At 42.9% G+C, this 19397-nt stretch overlaps 1 protein-coding gene across 1 annotated transcript in view; it reads right to left on the bottom strand.

Moving 5' to 3' along the window:
• Positions 1–19397, bottom strand: part of LOC148152293 (disintegrin and metalloproteinase domain-containing protein 12-like) — a 236154-nt gene that overhangs the window by 172398 nt on the left and 44359 nt on the right. The window contains exon 7 of the mRNA XM_087985877.1: positions 10300–10365. Coding sequence (XP_087842003.1) covers positions 10300–10365 — 66 coding nt within the window. The remainder of the gene's footprint in view (positions 1–10299; positions 10366–19397) is intronic.

Below are 19397 nucleotides of genomic sequence, written 5' to 3'. Positions count from 1 at the left end.
ACCAACTTTAAGGGGATTCAAATGGTCACTGGATAAACATGTGGATGATAATGGAATACTGTAGATTAGATGGGCTTCAGATAGGTTTCACAGGTCAGCGTAACATTGAGGGCCGAAGGGCCTGTACTGCGCTGTAATGTTCTATGTTCTAACCAATCCTAACTACCACCTCAAAGTCCTTGACCACTACAACCCCAATGTTCGAAATATATTCCCAATGATTCAATCATAATCCGAATTTCCAACCCAATCCCCATATCCCTGAACACAATCATAATTTTCCTGACCACAGCCCAATGTCTGACCACAAACTTAATGTCCTTGACCATGATCTGAATATTCCTGACTACAATCCAACTGATCCTAACCACAAAATCAAAGTCCTTGACTACAATCCCAATGATTCTGACCATACTCCCAAACTTCCAACCACATGATCATTGCCAAGTTCCCAAAGTTCCTGACCACACTCCCAATGACCTGAGTACAATCATAGAATCACAGAAATAGAAATGATAGAAACTCTACAGTGTGGAAAGAGGCCATTTGGTCCATCAAATCTGCACCAGCCATCCAAAGAGCTTCCCACCCAGACCCAGACCCATACCCTATCCCCATAACCCAACATTTACCATAGCTAATTCATGTAGCCTGCACATCCCTGGACACTATGGGACAGTTAAGCATGGCCAATCGATATAACCTGCACATTTGGACTGAGTGGAAACCAGAGCATCTGGCAGAAACCCATGCAGACATGGGGAGAGTGTCCAATTTCCATACAGACAATCACCCAAGACTGCAATTGAGCCTGGATCCCTGGCACTGTGAGGCAGAAATGCTAACTACTGAGCCACCGTGCGGCCCCAATCCCAATTGCTTGAACATAATTCCAATGTTCCAACTTGGAGTTGCCAAGCAATGAGAATCATGTCCGCAGTTCCACATTCAAAAGCCACACTGGCATTGAGGAAGGATTTCCTTCAAGACTCAGAGAAGGTGCCTAGCAAGGATTCGAGCAATGATATTACCAGCGATGGAGAGTAGAGAGATTCCTCAGTAGCACCCAAAGCCCACTATCTCCTTTCCTAAAGACAGCAATGCCAGCATCTGTGAGATCGACAGGATTTCTTCTTTGTCCCAGTCTTTAGGAACTGTAAATGGAGATGATGGGTAAGCTCTGGTCCTACAAATTTGAAAATCCTGCTAGAAAAGAGTTCTAAGGGGCATAGGCAAGGTCTATAGGGAGAAATCTTGACCTTTAGGAGAGGGGTTAATAACAAGGAGGCAAAGTTTTAAGGTAAGGAGCAAGAGATCTAAAGGAGATTTTGAATTTTTTTTCACCCAGAGGATCTGGAACTTACAGCCTAAAAGGAATCCTTAACACAAGAGAACAATTTCGATGAACATAAGGCTACAGGCCTAGCATTGGACAGTAGGATTAAGTGAAGCTTAATTCTGTCCCTTAGAATTTTTTCTAATAGTTTTTCTACCACTGATTTTAAATTCAGTGGCTTATAATTCCCTGCTTTATAAAAGGAGATTGCAAGATTTGTTTTAGATATCTAGGTGGGAAGACCTCCTGGCATTATGACTGAGCTATTGATTCAGAGATCCAAGTAACATTCTGAGGACCTGGGTTCAAATCCTGCCACGGCAGATTGTGAAATTTGAATCTAATAAAAAAGAAATTGGAATGTTAATAATCTAATGTGGGCCATGAATCCATTTTCAATTGTCAGAAAAGCCCATCTCATTCTCTAATGTCCTTTCGGGAAGAAAAATTCCATCCTTACCTGGTTCTTACATGTGACTCCAGACCCGCAGTAATGTGGATGACTCTTAACTGCCCTTTGGCACAGGTACTTTGCATCAGTTTTCGCAGTGGAAGATCCAAGCAGCATACCAGAACTTCAAGAGAGTCAGGGAGCAGAAGATAGGAAACTATAGGCTGGTTAGTCTAACCTCGGTCGTTAACAGGATTTTAGAGCCCATTTTTAAAATGAGATTCTGGAGTACTGGGAAGTGCATGGTACAATAAGTCAGAGTGAGCACAGCTTCATCAAGAGGAAGTCAGGCCTGACAAATCTTTTATAATTTTTTGAGGAAATAATGAGCAAGTTAAATAAAGAAGACCTGATCTATTTGGATTTCTAGAAGGCCTTTGACAAAGCTCTGCCTTCATCCATCTTCTTTGTCACCTCTTCAAAAAACTCAATCAAATTTATAAGCCATACACAAAGCCATGTTGATTGTCCCTAATCAGTCCTTGTCTTTCCAAATACATGTAGATTCTGTCTCTCAGAATCCCTTCCAACAACATACCGCCGGTTCCCGAGCTTCCATGTCTTTGTCCACTATAAATATTGATGCAAAATCTTTGTTTAGTATCTCACCCAACTCCTGTGGTTCCACACATAGACAGCCTCTACTATCTTTAACAGGCCCTATTCTCTCCCTAGTTACTCTTTTACTCTTAACATATTTGTTTAATCACTTAGGATTCTCCTTAACCTTTTTTGCCAAAGCTATCCCATGTACCCTTTTTGTCTTCCTGCTTTCCCTCCTAAGTATACTCCTACTCTCCCGTACTCGTCAAGGAATTGAATTCTGACATATGCTTCCTTCAGCTACTTGACCACAGCCTCAATATCTCTAGTCATAGAGATGTACAGAATTGAAACATACCCTTCGGTCCAACCCATCCATGCTGACCAGATATCCCAACCCAATCTAGTCCCACCTGCCAGCACCCGGCCCATATACCTCCAAACCCTTCCTATTTATATACTCATCCAAATGCCTCTTAAATGTTACAATTGGACCAGCCTCCACCACATCCTCTGGCAGCTCATTCCATACACATATGACCCTCTGTGTGAAAAAGTTGCCCCTTAGGTCTCTTTTACATCTTTCCCCTATCACCCTAAACCTATGCCCTCTAGTTCTGGACTCCCTGACCCCAGGAAAAAGACCTTGTCCATTCACCATATCCATGCCCCTCATGATTTTATAAACCTCTATAAGGTCACTCCTCAGCCTCCGACGCTTCAGGGAAATCAGCCCCAGCCTGTTCAAATCCTTCAACCCTGTCATCCAGTGTTCCCTGCACCTACCAGCTTTGCCCTTCATACTTATCACCGAACTCTCATTATTTCACTTTTAAGCAAGCCTCCCACTTGCTTACCATCCCTTTACCTGTGATAGGCCTCTCTGAATCAATTTTTGAAAGTTCTTGTCGAACACTTGACTATCCCAGTAATATTGGGGAAGTTTATTAATATCCTATTACTTCTCTATATATTCTCCGAAATTTCTGTCTTTCCATCTCTCCTTGACCGTTTGGGGGCCTATAGAACATTCCCAGAAAAGTGACTGCTCCATTTTTATTTTTAGGTTCCACCCATTTGGCCTAATTTCAAGTTCCTTCTAAGATACCATCCCACCTTACTGCAGTAATTCACTCCTTGCTCAATATTGCAAAATGCCTCCTCGTTTATAGCCCTCCCTGTCTCATCTGAAGATTCTATACCCGACAACATTGACCTGCCAGTTCTGTCCTTTCTCAACCATGTCTCTGTGATAGAAATGATGTCATATCCTCATCTGTGAATCACCACCTTCAACTCACCATCCTTACTTACAAGACTCCTTAGATTAAAATTAATACAACTTTGCCAAGCTCCCTTGTATTTGGCTCGACTATATAGGATCTGCCTGCCAGTCTGACTTGACTTATCTTCTAAATATTTTTTGCGCATTACCCACCACTGTATCTCCACTCTGTATCCTACTGCCCCAACCAAAATAGTTTTCACCCCACCAACCACACAAGAAAGCTGCTCCCCAAGTATGATTTCCCTCTGCATTGTGGTTCAGGTGCAACCTTTGACTTTATGGAGGGAAGGTCATTCATGAAGCTGGCTGGACCTAGGACAATCCCCTGAGGAGCTCCTGCAAAGATGTCCTGCTATTAAAACGTCATCAAAGTAAGTAGCAACCTGAGGTAGATCTTGCAAAACGTTCTCCATCATCCACTAAAAAATTGAAAAAGCTGATGTTACCCCAAAAGGCAGTCTCGTGTTTTAGTACAAACCCTTATGGATATTAATTGTAGCATATTCTGGGAATCCTCATTAACCGCATTTGCAAGTAAGCACAGTTTATGTCCAGCTTTGTGAAGGACATCCCCTATTACAGCTTTAAGTATAAATCCTCTATCCGAGGGATTGGATATTTATCCAGTTGCAAAAATTGGTTTACCATTTGTTTAAAATCAAACAAAGCAAACTGATCCTCCAGGCTTCAAAAATCAGTATGAACAGTGCTGCCCAACCCACAAATTGGACTGGGTTGATGATTCCTTCCCTTTCCAGCCTCCTGATTACTGCCTCTACCTTTGCCCATAAGGCAAATGGCACTGGGGGGGGGCCTTGCAGAGTCATGGAACTGCTCACCACACAAAGTGGCCTTTGTTACTCTGATAGTCGCTAGATCTTTCTGGAAGACTTCTGGGTATTTAATTAGGACTTCACTCAGGCAGCCATTTCCCCACTGAACAATGTTGAGCCATTCTAAGTGACTCTTTTGCAACCATATTTGCCCTATCAAGTTTTGGCCCAAGCCTTTTATTACAACCACTAGTAGCTGCTTTTCACAAGAGGCTGGAACCGAAGATGTACCCTTCATCTATTAAGATTTCTCAGCATGCCCTGAGTGAGGCTATACAGTTGATTGCATTCAATTGGTGTTCCCCAAGCTCAGTTGGACTGGCGAGGGTGTCCACTTCCATCCGAAGCCTTGCCACTCATATGATCCACTTGCCACATTGTCCAATCACATAGCCAGTTGATTGATTTCCAGCTGGGTTTCAGTTGGTAGGCACTTTTGCATAGTTACACCATTAATGCCACATAGCAAACAATATCTAAGTATTTCATTAAGAGTTAAACAAAGTCAGATGCTTCTGCTAATTGTCTTAACCTAGTCAAAAATCCCGATACGGATTCCCCTGGTTCTTGAGTAAAAACGATAGTGTCTCAGAATTAGAGGAGGTTATAATATTCCTTCAATAAATCCATCAATTCTTGAAAGATTTTATTATCTGCTACCTCAGCATTCCTTCCACATACTAGGCCTAGTCCTCGACGCCATGGTCAAACAAATGAAGCTTCCCAAACAAAGGTGTACACAAGGAATGCTCACCCCTAACCTCAAAGGTAACTGCTGCGAGCGAATTTCTTCAGTATCGTGTTTTACTCCCATCGCCACTGAAATAACTCCACAGAGGCCAGAATCCCTTCACCAAGTCACCCTTTATTTACAAATGAAGAGGTCTTGCCTCCAGTCTGCCTCATTCAGGGTCAGCCCTCAGAACATCAGAATCTCTTTTTGATCTGTCAGCCAGGGCTCCTTGACCACACCAAATTAACAGCCACAATCAAGGGACTCATTCTCATGACTCTGCCTCAAATCTCACCATAGTCACCTCACTCATACCCATACAATATTCTACCCAATCTGTTTAATTAATCAACTAGAGTTTTGATCTCATTACAACCACTACATTCAGTTTTTCTGCAGTTCCTAAACAACCTGCAAGTGGATCGTTAAGGTCCTGTGGTGATCATGAAGAGCTGACCAATGGCAATGGATGAGATGTGTGTGCAGCTGGTAACCACAGATCATGACCTGAGATGCTGTTGGTGCTGATCAACATGGATGTTGCCCAAAACCTGTGGTGAGCTGAAGCCACTCGGTACACACTCTGACTTCCATGTCAACATTTCTCAACATTCAGTGTATTTGGTAAGAAGCTGAACATTAATGAGATGAGGTTTGATGTAAATAAGGCACTTCACAAGCACAATTCCTCTTAATTGGTGACTCTCTGCTGCCTAGTGAGAAACTCATCTCACCACTCAGTAAACACAGAAAAGATAGAGCAAGTTGCTCCTGATGACGGGATAGCCCTCGCTACACTTCTCATGACTCAAATCTCACCTCACTCATACCCATACAATATTCCACCCATTCTCTTTAATTAATCAACTAGAGTTTTTGACTGAAATAATGTTAACAATGAACAGAGAGAACCAGTAGATGTGGTGTACATGGACTTCCAATAGGCATTTGATGTGATGCTACGTTAATGGTTATTGCACAAGATAAGTGCACTTGGTGTAGGGGGTAACATGTTAGATTAGATTAGATTAGATTAGAATAGATCTGAAAATGTGTGGCTGGAAAAGCGCAGCAGGTCAGGCAGCATCCAAGGAGCAGGAGAATCGACGTTTCGGGCATGAGCCCTTCTTCAGGAATTGAGAAAGTGTTAGATTAGACACCCTACAGTCTGGAAACAGGCCCTTCGGCCCAACCAGTCCACACCAACCCTCCAAAGAGTAACCCAGTGAGACCACTTCCCTCTGACTAATGCACCTAACTCTATGGGCAATTTACCATGGCCAAATCACCTGACCTGCACATCTTTGGACTGTGGGAGCACCCAGAGAAAACCCATGCAGATACAGGGAGAATGTGCAAATTCCACAGTCGCCCAAGGTTGGAATCAAACCTGAGATGCTGGTGCTGTGAGGCAGCAGTGCTAACCACTGAGCCACCATGCCGCCCCATATTAGCACAGATAAAGGTTTAGTGAGTTAACAGGGAGCAGAGTTAAAGATAATTGGATCTTTATGGCAAGATGCAACAAGTGGGTTGCAATAAAGAGGCTTTATGATTTATAATAAATGTAAATAATTTGGATGAGGGTACTGAAAGTACAGGAGCTAAATTTGCCAGTGATACCAAGAGAGGTGACAAGTAAGTTGTCAAGAAAAGAGAGAAAATCTCCAAAGGAATATAGACAGGTTCAGTAATGGGTAAAAAATTAGCAAGTGGAATATAAGCTTTGACAAAGGGTCAGTTCGACTCGAAATGTCAGCTCTTTTCTCTCCTTACAGATGCTGCCAGACCTGCTGAGATTTTGCAGCATTTTCTCTTTTGGTTTCATATTCCAGCATCCGCAGTAATTTGCTTTTATTGGCAAGACCACACCTGGAACACTTTACACAGTTTGGTCTTGTATTTAAAAAAAGACACAGATGTTTCAGAAGCAGTTGAGAGAAGGTTCATTCAACTTATTCTTGGTATAAAAGGTTCAACTTATGAGGAGGGCTTGAACAGGTTAAGCCTGTATCCATTAGAGTTGAGAAGATGAGGTGATCCTACTGAGAGGAGGGGACAGGGTGGATACTGGAAGATGTTTCTTCTTGTGGAGAAACTGACATAACAGGTCTGGTTTTAAGACAAAAGAAAGAATTATTCTTCTCTCAAAGAAACATCAGAGAATGGAATTCTATTTCCGAGAAGGAAACAAAGGCTGTGCCTTAATTCAAGGCAGAGTTAGATAGAATTTTCATAGAAAAAAGATTGAAGAGGACAGACAGGAAAGTGGAGCTGAGACCATGATCAGCCTTGAACCTACAGTACAGTGGAGTAGGTTTAACGATCCAAATTACCCGCTCCTGCTGCTACAAAGACCAGTAGAGCACAGGAACAGGACTTCCGGCCTGCCAAGCCTGCACCAACACGTGCCTTTCCGAATTGAAAACCTTTTGCTCTACGCAGTCCATATCCCTCTATTCCCTGCCTATTCAGGTATCTGTCAAGATGCTTAAATGTACTATTGTACCTGCCTCCACCACCTCCTCCGGCTGTGCATTCCAGGCACTTACCACCCACTGTGTAAAATCTTCTCACATCTCTTTTGAACTTTCCCCCTTTTATCTTCAACCTGATGAAGACAACCACCTGATGAAGGAGCAGCTCTCCAAAAGCTAGTGCTTCTAAACCTGTTAGACTATAACCTGGTGTTGTGTGATTTTTAACCTTAAACCTAGGTCTCCCAGTAATTGACATTTCTACCTGGGAAAAAGACTCTGATTATCCATTCTACTAATGCCTCTCATAATTTTGTAAACTTCTACCAGGTAGACCCTCAGCCTCCAACCTTCAAGTGAAAACAAAACAAGTTTGTCCAATCTCTCCTCTTAGCTAATACCCTCCAAACCAGGCAACATCTTGGTAAAACCATTTCTATACCATCTCCAAAGCCTCCATTTCCTTCTAGTAATGTGGCAACCAGAAAGGTATACAATATTACAAATGTGGCCTAATTAAAATTCTATACAACTGCAACATGACTTGCCAAGTTTCACAATCTATGCCCTGACCAATGAAGGCAAGTGTGTCACATGCCTCCTTGACCACCTTATCCACTTGTGTTGCCATTTTCCGGGAATTGTGAGCCTGAATACCTGGATCCCTCTGTATGTTAATGTTTCTAAAAATTCTGTCATTTAATGTACTTCTACGTACCCCCTTCCAAAATGCATTATTTTACATTTGTCTGGATGAAACTCCATCTGCCATTTTTCTCCCCATGTCTCCAGCCAATCTATATCCCACAGTATCCTCTGCCATTCTCCTTACTACCTACAGCTCCTCCAATCTGCAAACGTACTAGTCAGAACATCTACATTCTCTTCCAAATCATGTATATAAATTACAAACCGCAGGGCTATATTACAAACAGCAGGGATCCCAGGACTGATCCCTGCGGAACACGACTAGTCACAATTCCTAAGTCATAAAAACACCCTTCCACTGCTACTCTCTCCCTTCTATGACCAAGCCAGTTCTGTGTCCATCTTACCAGCTCACCGTGGATCCCATGCAACTTCATTTTCTGTACTAACCCACCACAAGAGACTTCGTCAAAGGCCTTGCTAAAGTCCATGTAGACAACATACACCGCCCTGCCCTCATCAATCATCATTGTCACTTCCTCAAAAAACTTGATCAATTTTGTGAGACACTACCTTCCCTGCTCAAAGCCATGCTGCCTATTGTTAATAAGTCCATATTTTTTGAAATGTGAGTATATCCTGTCCCCAAGCACCTTCTCCAATAATTTTCCTACCACTAATGCAGGGCTCACCAGTCTATAATTTCCCAACTTACCACACTGTTGCCCTTCTTAAACAAAGGAACAATGTTAGTGATTTTCCAGTCCTCTGAGGCCCCTCCTTAAGGCCTCAGCAATTTTCTCCCTCAGTGTTCCGGAATGGATCCCATCAGGTCCTGGTGACTTGTCTGCCTTAATGCTTTTCAAAACACCTAACATATCCTCCTTTCTGCTATCATCGTGCCCTAGAATATCAACATACCCCTCCCAAGACTCGCTATCCACCATGTCCTTCTCCTTTGTGAATATCAATGCAATGTACTGGTACACCCACTTCCTCTCGCTCAACAGAGAAATTCCTTCCTTTGTCTTTGAGTGGATCTACCCTTTCCCCAGCTACCCCCTTTCTCCTTGTATACATATAAACTGCATTACGACTTTCCATTAATCCTGATTGCCAAAGACATTTCATGGCCCCTTTTAGCCCTCCTTGTATGAGGTCTATCCTGTTATCTTCGTATTCTTAAAGGGGTCTGACTGTCTTCAGTTTCCTAAACCTTATATAAGCCTCCTTTCTCTTTTTGACTAACACCGGTATCTCCACATCATCTCAGAGTACAACGGGACCTTGATCAGATAGGCTAAAGGGCCGTGGAATAGCAGATGGATTTAATTTAGATAAATGTGAGGTGTTGCATTTTGCTAAGGCAAATCAAGGCAGGACTTATACAGTTGGACTATAATGTCGTGTCATGTGACTTCATACTCTGAGGTAACCTCCTTCATTGTTCAATGCATCACCAATTTTGGTGTCATCCACAAACGTACTAACCATGCCTCCTGTGTTCACATCCAAATCATTTATATAAATGGCAAAAAGCAATGGGCCGAGCACCGATCATTGCGTTACAAGCCTCCAGTCTGAAAAACAACCCTCCACCACTACCCTCTGTCTCCAAACTTCAAGCCAATCTTGTATCCAAATGGCTAGCCTTCTTTGAATCCCATATGATATATCCTTGCTAATCAGTCTACCATGCAGAATCTTGTCTAACTGAAGTCCATATAGGAAATGTCCACCACTCTGCCTTCATCAATCTTCTTTGTCACTTCTTCAAAAAACTCAATCAAGTGAGTGACTGTGAGAAATGATGGAATTTGTAACTGTCCTTGGTCCTCCCTTCCATGCTCTTCCACCTTTTAAAAACCAAAGGCTGATATTAATCTGTAACTCCTGTTTCTCCTCTTTCCTTCCAAGCCTAGTTCCTGGTTCTGTACTGTCAGTCCTAACAAGGCCTCAGCCACTGAAGAAGACATGTTCAGAAACTCACCAATTCATTGTCCGCCACAAACACTATCTCAAGATATCTTGTCTCTTTGAAGACATTCCTTTTTACCTAGAAAAGGATAAAATCTCAGTCAGTTTGAGGTGAAATTGTAAAAGGTCCCTCGGTCAGAAATGTGACCTATCTTTATAAAATGGACACAACTTCATACAAGGTGGTTCCCAGAAGTGACATGATGGCTCTTGTTGACTCAATACAGCCATAACAGAAGACAGACTGACACGTTAGCTCAATTAAAATAAAATGCTGGAGATCACAAACAAAAACATAAATTGCTAGAGAAACTCAACTCTAGCAGCATCCATGGGAAGAAAGCAGAGTTAACGTTGCGAGTCCAGTGACTCTTCATCAGAATTCTGCTTTCTGCCCACAGATGCTGCCAGACCTGCCGAGTTTCTCCAACATTTTTTTTCAGTATGTTATCTCAGTGTCAATCACAAAGAGAGGCAATAACAACTCAAGTCTTTCAAAGGTGTGGAATTGAAGGTTTCTAAGAAAATAGAAGACAGGAAGGCTGCCAGAGGTAATTCCAGCAATAGTTAGTTTGTGGAATTAAGGCTGGGAAACACTAAGGAAGAAGTCTGAGATGCATCTTTAGAGAGAGAGAGAGAGAGAGAGAGAGAGAGCTCTCAGCCAAATCTAGCTAAGGAAGAATGAATGATAGAATCACAGAGCTGATGTTACGGCGCAAAAGGAGGCCATGTAGCCCACTGTGCCTGCACAGATTCTATTACCCATTGCTAGTCTCCTCCCATTACTATCCAAACAATCATCTAATATCCTCTTGAATGCCTCAATTAAACCTGCCACTACCATATTTCCAGCCAGTGCATTCCATACGCTAACTATTCCCCTACTATTAAAGCAGAGGACATTTTATTAATTGCTCTAACTCCACCTGTCTTACCACCTTCAATAATCTGTGCTCACATACACCAAAGTCTCTCTGACCTGCACCCTCTACAGAATTGTATCCTCGATGTTCTATTGTTTTTCAGTGTTGTTCTGACCAAAGTGTCTCACATAAGGCTTTCAGAAATCAATTGCTGTTCTGTTAAAGGTGTCGCAGAATTAGAAAGAAAGAAGAAGCCCTCTCTCCCTCTCTCTAACTCCCCCAAGCCTGCTCTACCTACCAATCCCACTGTATACAAACATCCACCTATTCTGCTATAGACACCACTGGAGCAGCTGAATTCTGACTTCAAAGGCTTACTTTTTTTTGGTTAAGTCTAAGTTGCTTTTTGGAAGGTTTCTTGCCACAAGGTCTCGTGATTCTACCTTACCAAACTCACCTTATTAATTTCACTACACCCCATGGGGTCTCTCATATCCAATTTTCACCCCCTCTTACCTTGTATCATTACCAGAATAATGTGACAGTGCCAGATATGCAAGAATTGACTGACAGCCCTTGTTCCCACACCATCTTTAAACGCTCTCTGGACACCCAACAAACACAGTTAGTCTGCAGATGCCCTGCACGATTTCTGACATTTCTCCCAGACACAGCAGTTGGGGGAGAAACCTCATTCCACTTTGCAGGCAGTGTCCTGGATGTCCTGCTAAATGTGGTACCAATACTGGACATCCTCTTCCCCGTAGAAATGATACAATACAGAAGGGGGCCATTTGGCCCATCCTGCCTATGCTGACCCACTCACCCTAATGCCCTTCCTAATCCCATCTTCCTGCACATGGCCCTGCAGCTTACAACACTTATGGTCCAAATTCAAGTACGTTTTTTAAAATAGTTTAGGATATCTACCTCCACTAACTCAGGCAGTGGATTCCAGACACCCACCAACCTCTGCGTACAAAAGTTCTTCCTCATATCCCTTCTAATCCTTCTGCTACTTATATTGAATCTATGACCTCTGGTTTTTGAATTTTCTGCCAAGGGAAACACACTCCTCCTGTATACTCTATTTCTACCCCTCCCAATTTGGTATACCTCAGTCATGTTGCCCCTTAGCCTTCGTTGTTCCAATGAAAACAACTCCAACATTTCCAATCTCTCCTCATAGCTACAACTCTCCAGCCTTGGCAACATTCTAGTAAATCTTCTCTCGAGAGAAATTACATCCTTCCTATAAGGTGGTGACCAGAACTGCACACAATATTCCATTGGTGGCTCCATCAGTCTAGCATATCTTTTCATTATTGCATCCTGACTTTTATATTCTATACCTCTGCCATTGAAGGAGACCATTCCATATGCCTTCTTCATAACCTTACCTACCTGGACTAAACCTTACCTCCCTGGACTAAACCTTACCTACCTGGACTAAAACTTACCTACCTGGACTACAAACTTTAGGGACCTGTGCACTCTAAAATCTCTCACTTCACCCACCTCATCATTATATTCCCGTTTATTGTGTATTTCCCATTTACTGTTTGACCCCCCCCCCCCCCCCACTTACCAGAGCTGAATTCAGTTCATCACTTTCCTGCCCACTCCACCAACCCATCTGTGCCAGAAAAACCAAAAAAACTGTAAATCAGAAACAAAAACAGAAGTTACTGGAAAAGCTCAGCAGGTCTGGCAGCATCTGTACCATTGTGGAGTTTACAGCTATCTTCAACCCAATCCACTGCACGGCTAATCTTTGTGAAATCTGCAAAATTTCCCAATTGTGCTGCCCATGTTCAAGTCCAAATCGATACTGTACAAAACAAACAGCAGAGGTCCCAGCACCAAGCCAAATGGAACACCACTTGAAACTGCTTTCCATTCACAAACCATCGACCATTACCCTTTGTTTCCTGTCACTGAGCCAACTTTGGATCCAATTCATCACATTCCCCTGTATCCCATGGGATTTTATGTTTTTTGACCAGTCCGTCATGTGGGACCTTGCAAAACCGTGTGGACAACATCCGCTGCGTTGATTCTCTCTGTCACTTCCTCAAAGAATTCAATCAAATTTGTAAGGCATGACCTTCCCTTAGCAAAGCCAAGCTGACTATCCCTGGCCAGTCCATATTTTTTGAATAACAGTTTATCCAATCTCTCAGGATTGATTCTCACAATTTTCCCACGACAAAAGTCAGACTAACTGGCCTATAATTGCTTGGCATTTCCTTTGTCCCCTTTTTAAACAATGCGTTCCTCCAGTGCTCTGGCACCTCACCTGTGACCAGTGAAGATTGGAAAATAATCCTCAGAGCTGTTTGCTGTCTGACCTCCTTCAATATCCTGGGGAACAATCCATCTAACCCTGGTGACTTATCCATGTTCAAGGATTCCAATCCCTCTAACATTTCCTCTCTTGTGATTATTTTGTTCAATATTTCACACTGCTTCTCTTGGATTACTATATCCCTTTCCTTTGTGAATACAGAGACAAAAATGCACATAAAATTCTTCCCGTATTCACACAAATTCCCTTCATCATCTCTGATAGGTCTCACATTTTCCTTAACGATCCTTTTGTTCTTTCTACGCTGGTAAAATATCTTTGGGTTTTCTTTCCTCTATTTTGTTAATATTTTTTATTAACTCTCTTGTTGAGTTTCTTATTTGTTTTGTCACTTCATCCCCGTATAATTTATACCATTAGATATTCGCAGTATTGAGTTTTTTTGTGACTATCATAAGCTTTCCTTTTATGTTTAATCTTCCCTGCGTTTTTAGAGACAACCATGGGAGTCTAGATTTAGCAGAACCATTCTTATTTTTGGAGTGGACGTGTTTGCTGTGTGCTCTAAAGATCACGTCACCCACTTGCCTAGCTTTCCTCCAGTTGGGTTTAGCTGAAAAAGAAATTCCTGGACACAGTACATGAATTTTTCATCCACAATGCACCCTATGATTTTTTCAAACTCAGTCGCCATTGGGATAGTTAAAGGCTCCTACCTTTCTTGCCGTCTTATTCCTACTGTCGGAAATTTGTCTACATATATGTTACTCTATCTCCCTCACACTATTTGGGGGTCTATGGTATACTCCCAGTAGTGTGACTGTCCCTTTTTTATTCATAAGATCAACCCATAAGGCCTCGCTTGTTAACCCATTTAGTATATTGTACCTTCTCATAACTACAATTGATTCTTCAACCCATACTGGTACCTCCACTCCTCTCTGTCACCCAGTCTATCCTGTGAGAAAACTCTATATCCAGGGAAATTCAGCTGCCAAGTTTTCCCTCCCTTTAACCAGATTTCCATTGTGCTACCATGTGTCTGTTCATGCCTTTAGTTCATCTACCTTGTTCATAATCCTCTTCCATTGATGTATATGTAGCTGTCAATGTTCTTTTTAATCCACATTTCTTTTGATTTTCTGAGTCATTGACTACATCGCTGTCTAATGTTCTCTCTCCTGCATGCTCTCTATGCTACCTACACACTCACTCAGGTCACCCCTCCCACTTGCATCAACAGATGTAGCTGTGCCAATCACATTTACCTCCTGTAATAATTATCTCTCTCTGTCTCATTCCATGAAGAAAACAGTCACAACAGGCTGGAATCAGGGTAGTTGGTGTGCTGCCTGTCAGTCAGCTGCTTACCAATACGGGAGGAGGATCCTGATTCTGCGTACCTTGAACAGAGCCTGCCCTGGTATCGGAGACTGCCCATGATTTACTGTGTCAGGATCCCCTGAATGAAAGCTATCCCCCTTGCCTTGATGAGATCCTGACAACCATGACATGTTTCCTTGGTTTTGTGTCTGCACTAAATGGCAGGACAGCAATACTGCAAGTTTGGTACCTCTTGCAGAGAGGGCAAAGTTCAAAAAGGCAAGGCAATACAAGGCTGAGATCCACGTGAGCATCCTTGTAAGCTCGGAGTGAGTGACGCTATAAGAGCAAGTGAACAGCTCAGAGATACAGCCTGGTCCAGTCCATGAGTTGAGTATCTGTCCCTGTCTGCGCAGCGTCCTTACTGCAGAATTATAATGATAGTTGCCAGTGCAGCTCAATGTCCAGCACTAAAGTGCAGAAGCCTCCTGTCAGTGAAGCGCAGATGTGCCATGAGGGTTATTAAAGACTGGCACATCAAGTCAGAGAGTCATAGAAATGTACAGCACAGAAACAGACCCTTCAGTCCAACCCCTCCATGCCGACCAGATATCCCAACCCAATCTAGTCCCACCTGCCAGCATCTGGCCCATATCCTTCCAAACCCTTCCTATTCATATACCCATCCAGATACCTTTGAAATGTTGCAATTGTACCAGCCTCCACCACTTTCTCTGGCAGCTCATTCCATACACGTACCACCTTCTGTGTGAAAAAGTTCCCCTTAGGTCTCTTTTATATCTTTCCCCTCTCATCCTAAACGTATACCCTCTAGTTCTGGACTCCCCGACTCCAGGGAAAAGACGTTGTCTATTTATCCTAACCATGCCCCTCATGATTTTATAAACCTCTATAAGGTCACCCCTCAGCCTCCGACGCTCCAGGGAAAACAGCCCCATCCTGTTCAGCCTCTCCCTGTAGCTCAAATCCTCCAACCCTGGCAACATCCTTGTAAATCTTTTCTGAATCCTTTCAAGTTTCACAACATCTTTCCGATAGGAAGGAGACCAGAATTGCACGCAATATTCCAACAGTGGCCTAACCAATGTCCTGTACAGCCGCAACATGACCTCCCAACTCCTGTACTTAATACTCTGACATATTGGATGCCAATGCCCATGGATATGGGATGCAAGTTGCTGATTCCCATAGATCGTGCCCTGAGATGTTGGTGCCATGTTTTCAACATGGAATTTGTTTAAAGCAAGTGGACAAACTGACTGTGCCAAGTACCCGCGCTGGTTCTCTTGTCATGTTTTCTCAAGATTGAGCTTGCTTGGTAAGATGGAAGTTTTAATATTAATGAGGTAAGTTATGGCATTTAAGAATCAATAATGAGCGTCAAATGGCATCTTGCCAGTGCACAGTGAGAATCTCACTGCATCACTTGTGAAAAGTGTGTAAAAAGGAGTGGGTTGCTCCCAACATTGAGAAGGGCCTTGAACATTTGTTGCCCGATTCTCCCAAACACTTCACCATAGCCCATGGGCTCGCTCAGCCTCTGCGACAATTCCATCCTCTGTTTTCAACCCCTTCACCTCAGAAAGACAAATCCTCACTCGCAATAACAAGCTTCTCTTACTTACAGCTTCACCAGAACCTCCAATTCACATCTCCTCCAACTTTGTACTTGGAGGTTCAATGAATAATTTCCATCACTTTTACATACATAATACAGATCAGCTCTTTCAAAATTAAAGCATTACTGGAACAATGGAGAGGGTAAAATGGAACTAGGACATAGCATATAGAACACAGAACCTACAGCGCAGTCCTCAATGTTGTGCTGACCTGTGGAACCAACCTGAAGCCCATCTAACCGACATTATTCCATTTTCATCCATATGCTTGTCCAATGACCATTTAAATGCCCTTAAAATTGGCGAGTCTACTACTGTTGCAGGCAGTGCATTCCACACCCCTACTACTCTCTGAGTAAAGAATCTACCTCTGACATCTGTCCTATATCTATCACCCCTCAATTTAAAGCTATGTCCCCTCATACTACCCATCACCATCTGAGGAAAAAGGCTCTCACTGTCCACCCTATCTAATCCTCTGATTATCTTATATGTCTCAATTAAGACACCTCTCAACCTTCTTTTCGCTAACAAAAACAACCTCAAGTCTCTCAGCCTTTCATAAGACGTTTCCTCCATACCAGGGAACATCCTACTAAATCTCCTCTGAACCCTTTCCAAAGCTTCTACATCCTTCCAATAATGCAGTGACCAGAACTGTATGCAATGCAGACACACCAGAGTTTTGTCAGGATCTCAATATGTGGGCGGCACGGTGGCACAGTGGTTAGCACTGCTGCCTTACAGCGGCAGAGACCCAGGTTCAATTCCCGCCTCGGGCGACTGACTGTGTGGCGTTTGCACGTTCCCCCCATGTCTGCGTGGGTTTGCTTCGGTTTCCTCCCACAGTCCAAAGATGTGCAGGTCAGGTGAATTGGCCATGCTAAATTGCCCGTAGTGTTAGGTAAGGGGTAAATGTAGGGGTATGGGTGGGTTATGCTTCGGCGGGTCGGTGTGGACTTGTTGGGCTGAAGGGTCTGTTTCCACACTATAATGTAATCTAAAAAATCTAAAATATAACCTTGCGGCTCCAAAACTCAATCCCTCTACCAATAAAAGTTAACACACCATATGCCTTCTTAACAACCCTATCAACAATGGTGGCAACTTTCAGGGATCTATGTACATGGACACCAAGATCTCTCTGCTCACCTACACTATCAAGAACCTTACCACTAGCCCAGTAATCTGTATTCCTGTTGCTCCTTCCAAAGTGATTCACCTAACACTTTTCCACATTAAACTCCATTTGCCACCTCTCAGCACAGCTCTGCAGCTTATCTGTGTCCCTCTGTAACCTGCAACATCCTTCAGCACTATCCACAACTCCACCAATCTTATTGCCATCTGCAAATTTACTAACCCATCCTTTTACGCTCTCATCCAGGTCATTTATAAAAATGACAAAAAACAGTGGCCCAAAAACAGATCCTTGCAGTACACCACTAGTAACTGAACTCCAGGATGAACATTTCCCATCAATCACCACCCTCTGTCTTCTTACAGCTAGCCAATTTCTGATCCAAACCACTAAATCACCTTCAGTCCCATTCCTCCGTGTTTTGTGCAATAGTTTACCATGGGGAGCCTTATCAAATGCCTTGCTGAAATCCATATCTACCACATCAACCACTTTACCCTCATCCACCTGTTTGGTCACCTTCTCAAAGAACACAATTAGGTTTGTGAAGGATGACCTACCCTTGACAAAATCATGTTGACTATCTCTTTTCAATTTTTTCCTTTCTAGATGGTTATAAATCCGATCTCTTATAACCCTTTCCAACACTTTACCCACAACTGAAGTAAGGCGAATCATAGTCTATAATTACCACGGTTGTCCCTACTGCCCTTCTTGAACAAGGGGACAACATTTGCCATCCTCCAGTCTTCTGGCACTATTCTTGTAGACAATGATGACATAAAGATCAAAGCCAAATGCTCTACAATCTCCTCCCTGGCTTCCCAAAGAATCCGGCCAGGGGACTTATCTATTTTCACACTGTCCAGAATTGCTAATAGCTCCTCCTTGTGAATGTCAATCCCATCTAATCTAGTAGCCTGTATCTCAGTATTCTCTTCGACAACATTGCCTTTTTCAAGTATGAATACTGACTAAAAATATTCATTTTGTGCTTCTTTTATCTCCTCAGATTTCACGTACAACTTCCCACAACTGTCCTTGAATGGCCCTAATCTTCTCTAGTCATTCATTTGTGGGCAACACGGTGGCACTGCTGCCTCACAGCACCAGAAACCCAGGTTCAATTCCCACCACAGGTAACTGTCTGTGTGGAGTTTGCACATTCTCCCTGTGTCTGCGTGGGTTTCCTCCCACAGTCCAAAAATTGTGCAAGTTAGGTGAATTGGCCATGCTAAATTGCCATAGTGTTAGGTGAAGGGGTAAATGTAGGGGAATGGGTCTGGGTGGGTGGCGCTTCAGAGAGTTGGTGTGGACTTGTTGGGCCAAAGGGCCTGTTTCCACACTGTTAATAATCTAATCTAATTTATTCCTGATATACCTATAGAAAGTTTTATGGTTTTCCTTGATCCTATCTGCCAAGACTTCTTATGTCTCCTCCTGGCTCTTCTTAGTTCTCTCTTCAGGTCTTTCCTGACTAACTTATAACTTTCAAGCACCGTAACTGAGCCTTCATGTCTCATCCTAACATAAGCCTCCTTCTTCCTCTTGACGAGAGATTCAAATTCTTCAGTAAACCATGGCTCCCTCACTAGACCACTTCCTCCTTGCCTGACAGGTACATACAGTACATGCAGTAGCTGTTCCTTGAATAAACTCCACATTTCAACTGTGCCCATCCCTGCAGTTTCCTTCCCCATCCTGTGCATCCTAAATCTTGCTTAATTGCATCATAATTGCCTTCCCCCCAGCTATAACTTTTGCCCTGCATTATATACCTATCCTTTTCCATCACTAAGATAAACATAACCGAATTGTGGTCACTAACACCAAAGT

Source organism: Chiloscyllium plagiosum, unplaced genomic scaffold (genome assembly GCF_037043375.1).
Source record: "Chiloscyllium plagiosum isolate Xiang-an unplaced genomic scaffold, Cpla_swu_hap1 HiC_scaffold_1, whole genome shotgun sequence".
Taxonomy (NCBI): domain Eukaryota; kingdom Metazoa; phylum Chordata; class Chondrichthyes; order Orectolobiformes; family Hemiscylliidae; genus Chiloscyllium; species Chiloscyllium plagiosum.
The sequence above is the reverse complement of the archived record's forward strand: the minus strand, read 5'-3'. Positions and strand labels throughout refer to the sequence as shown.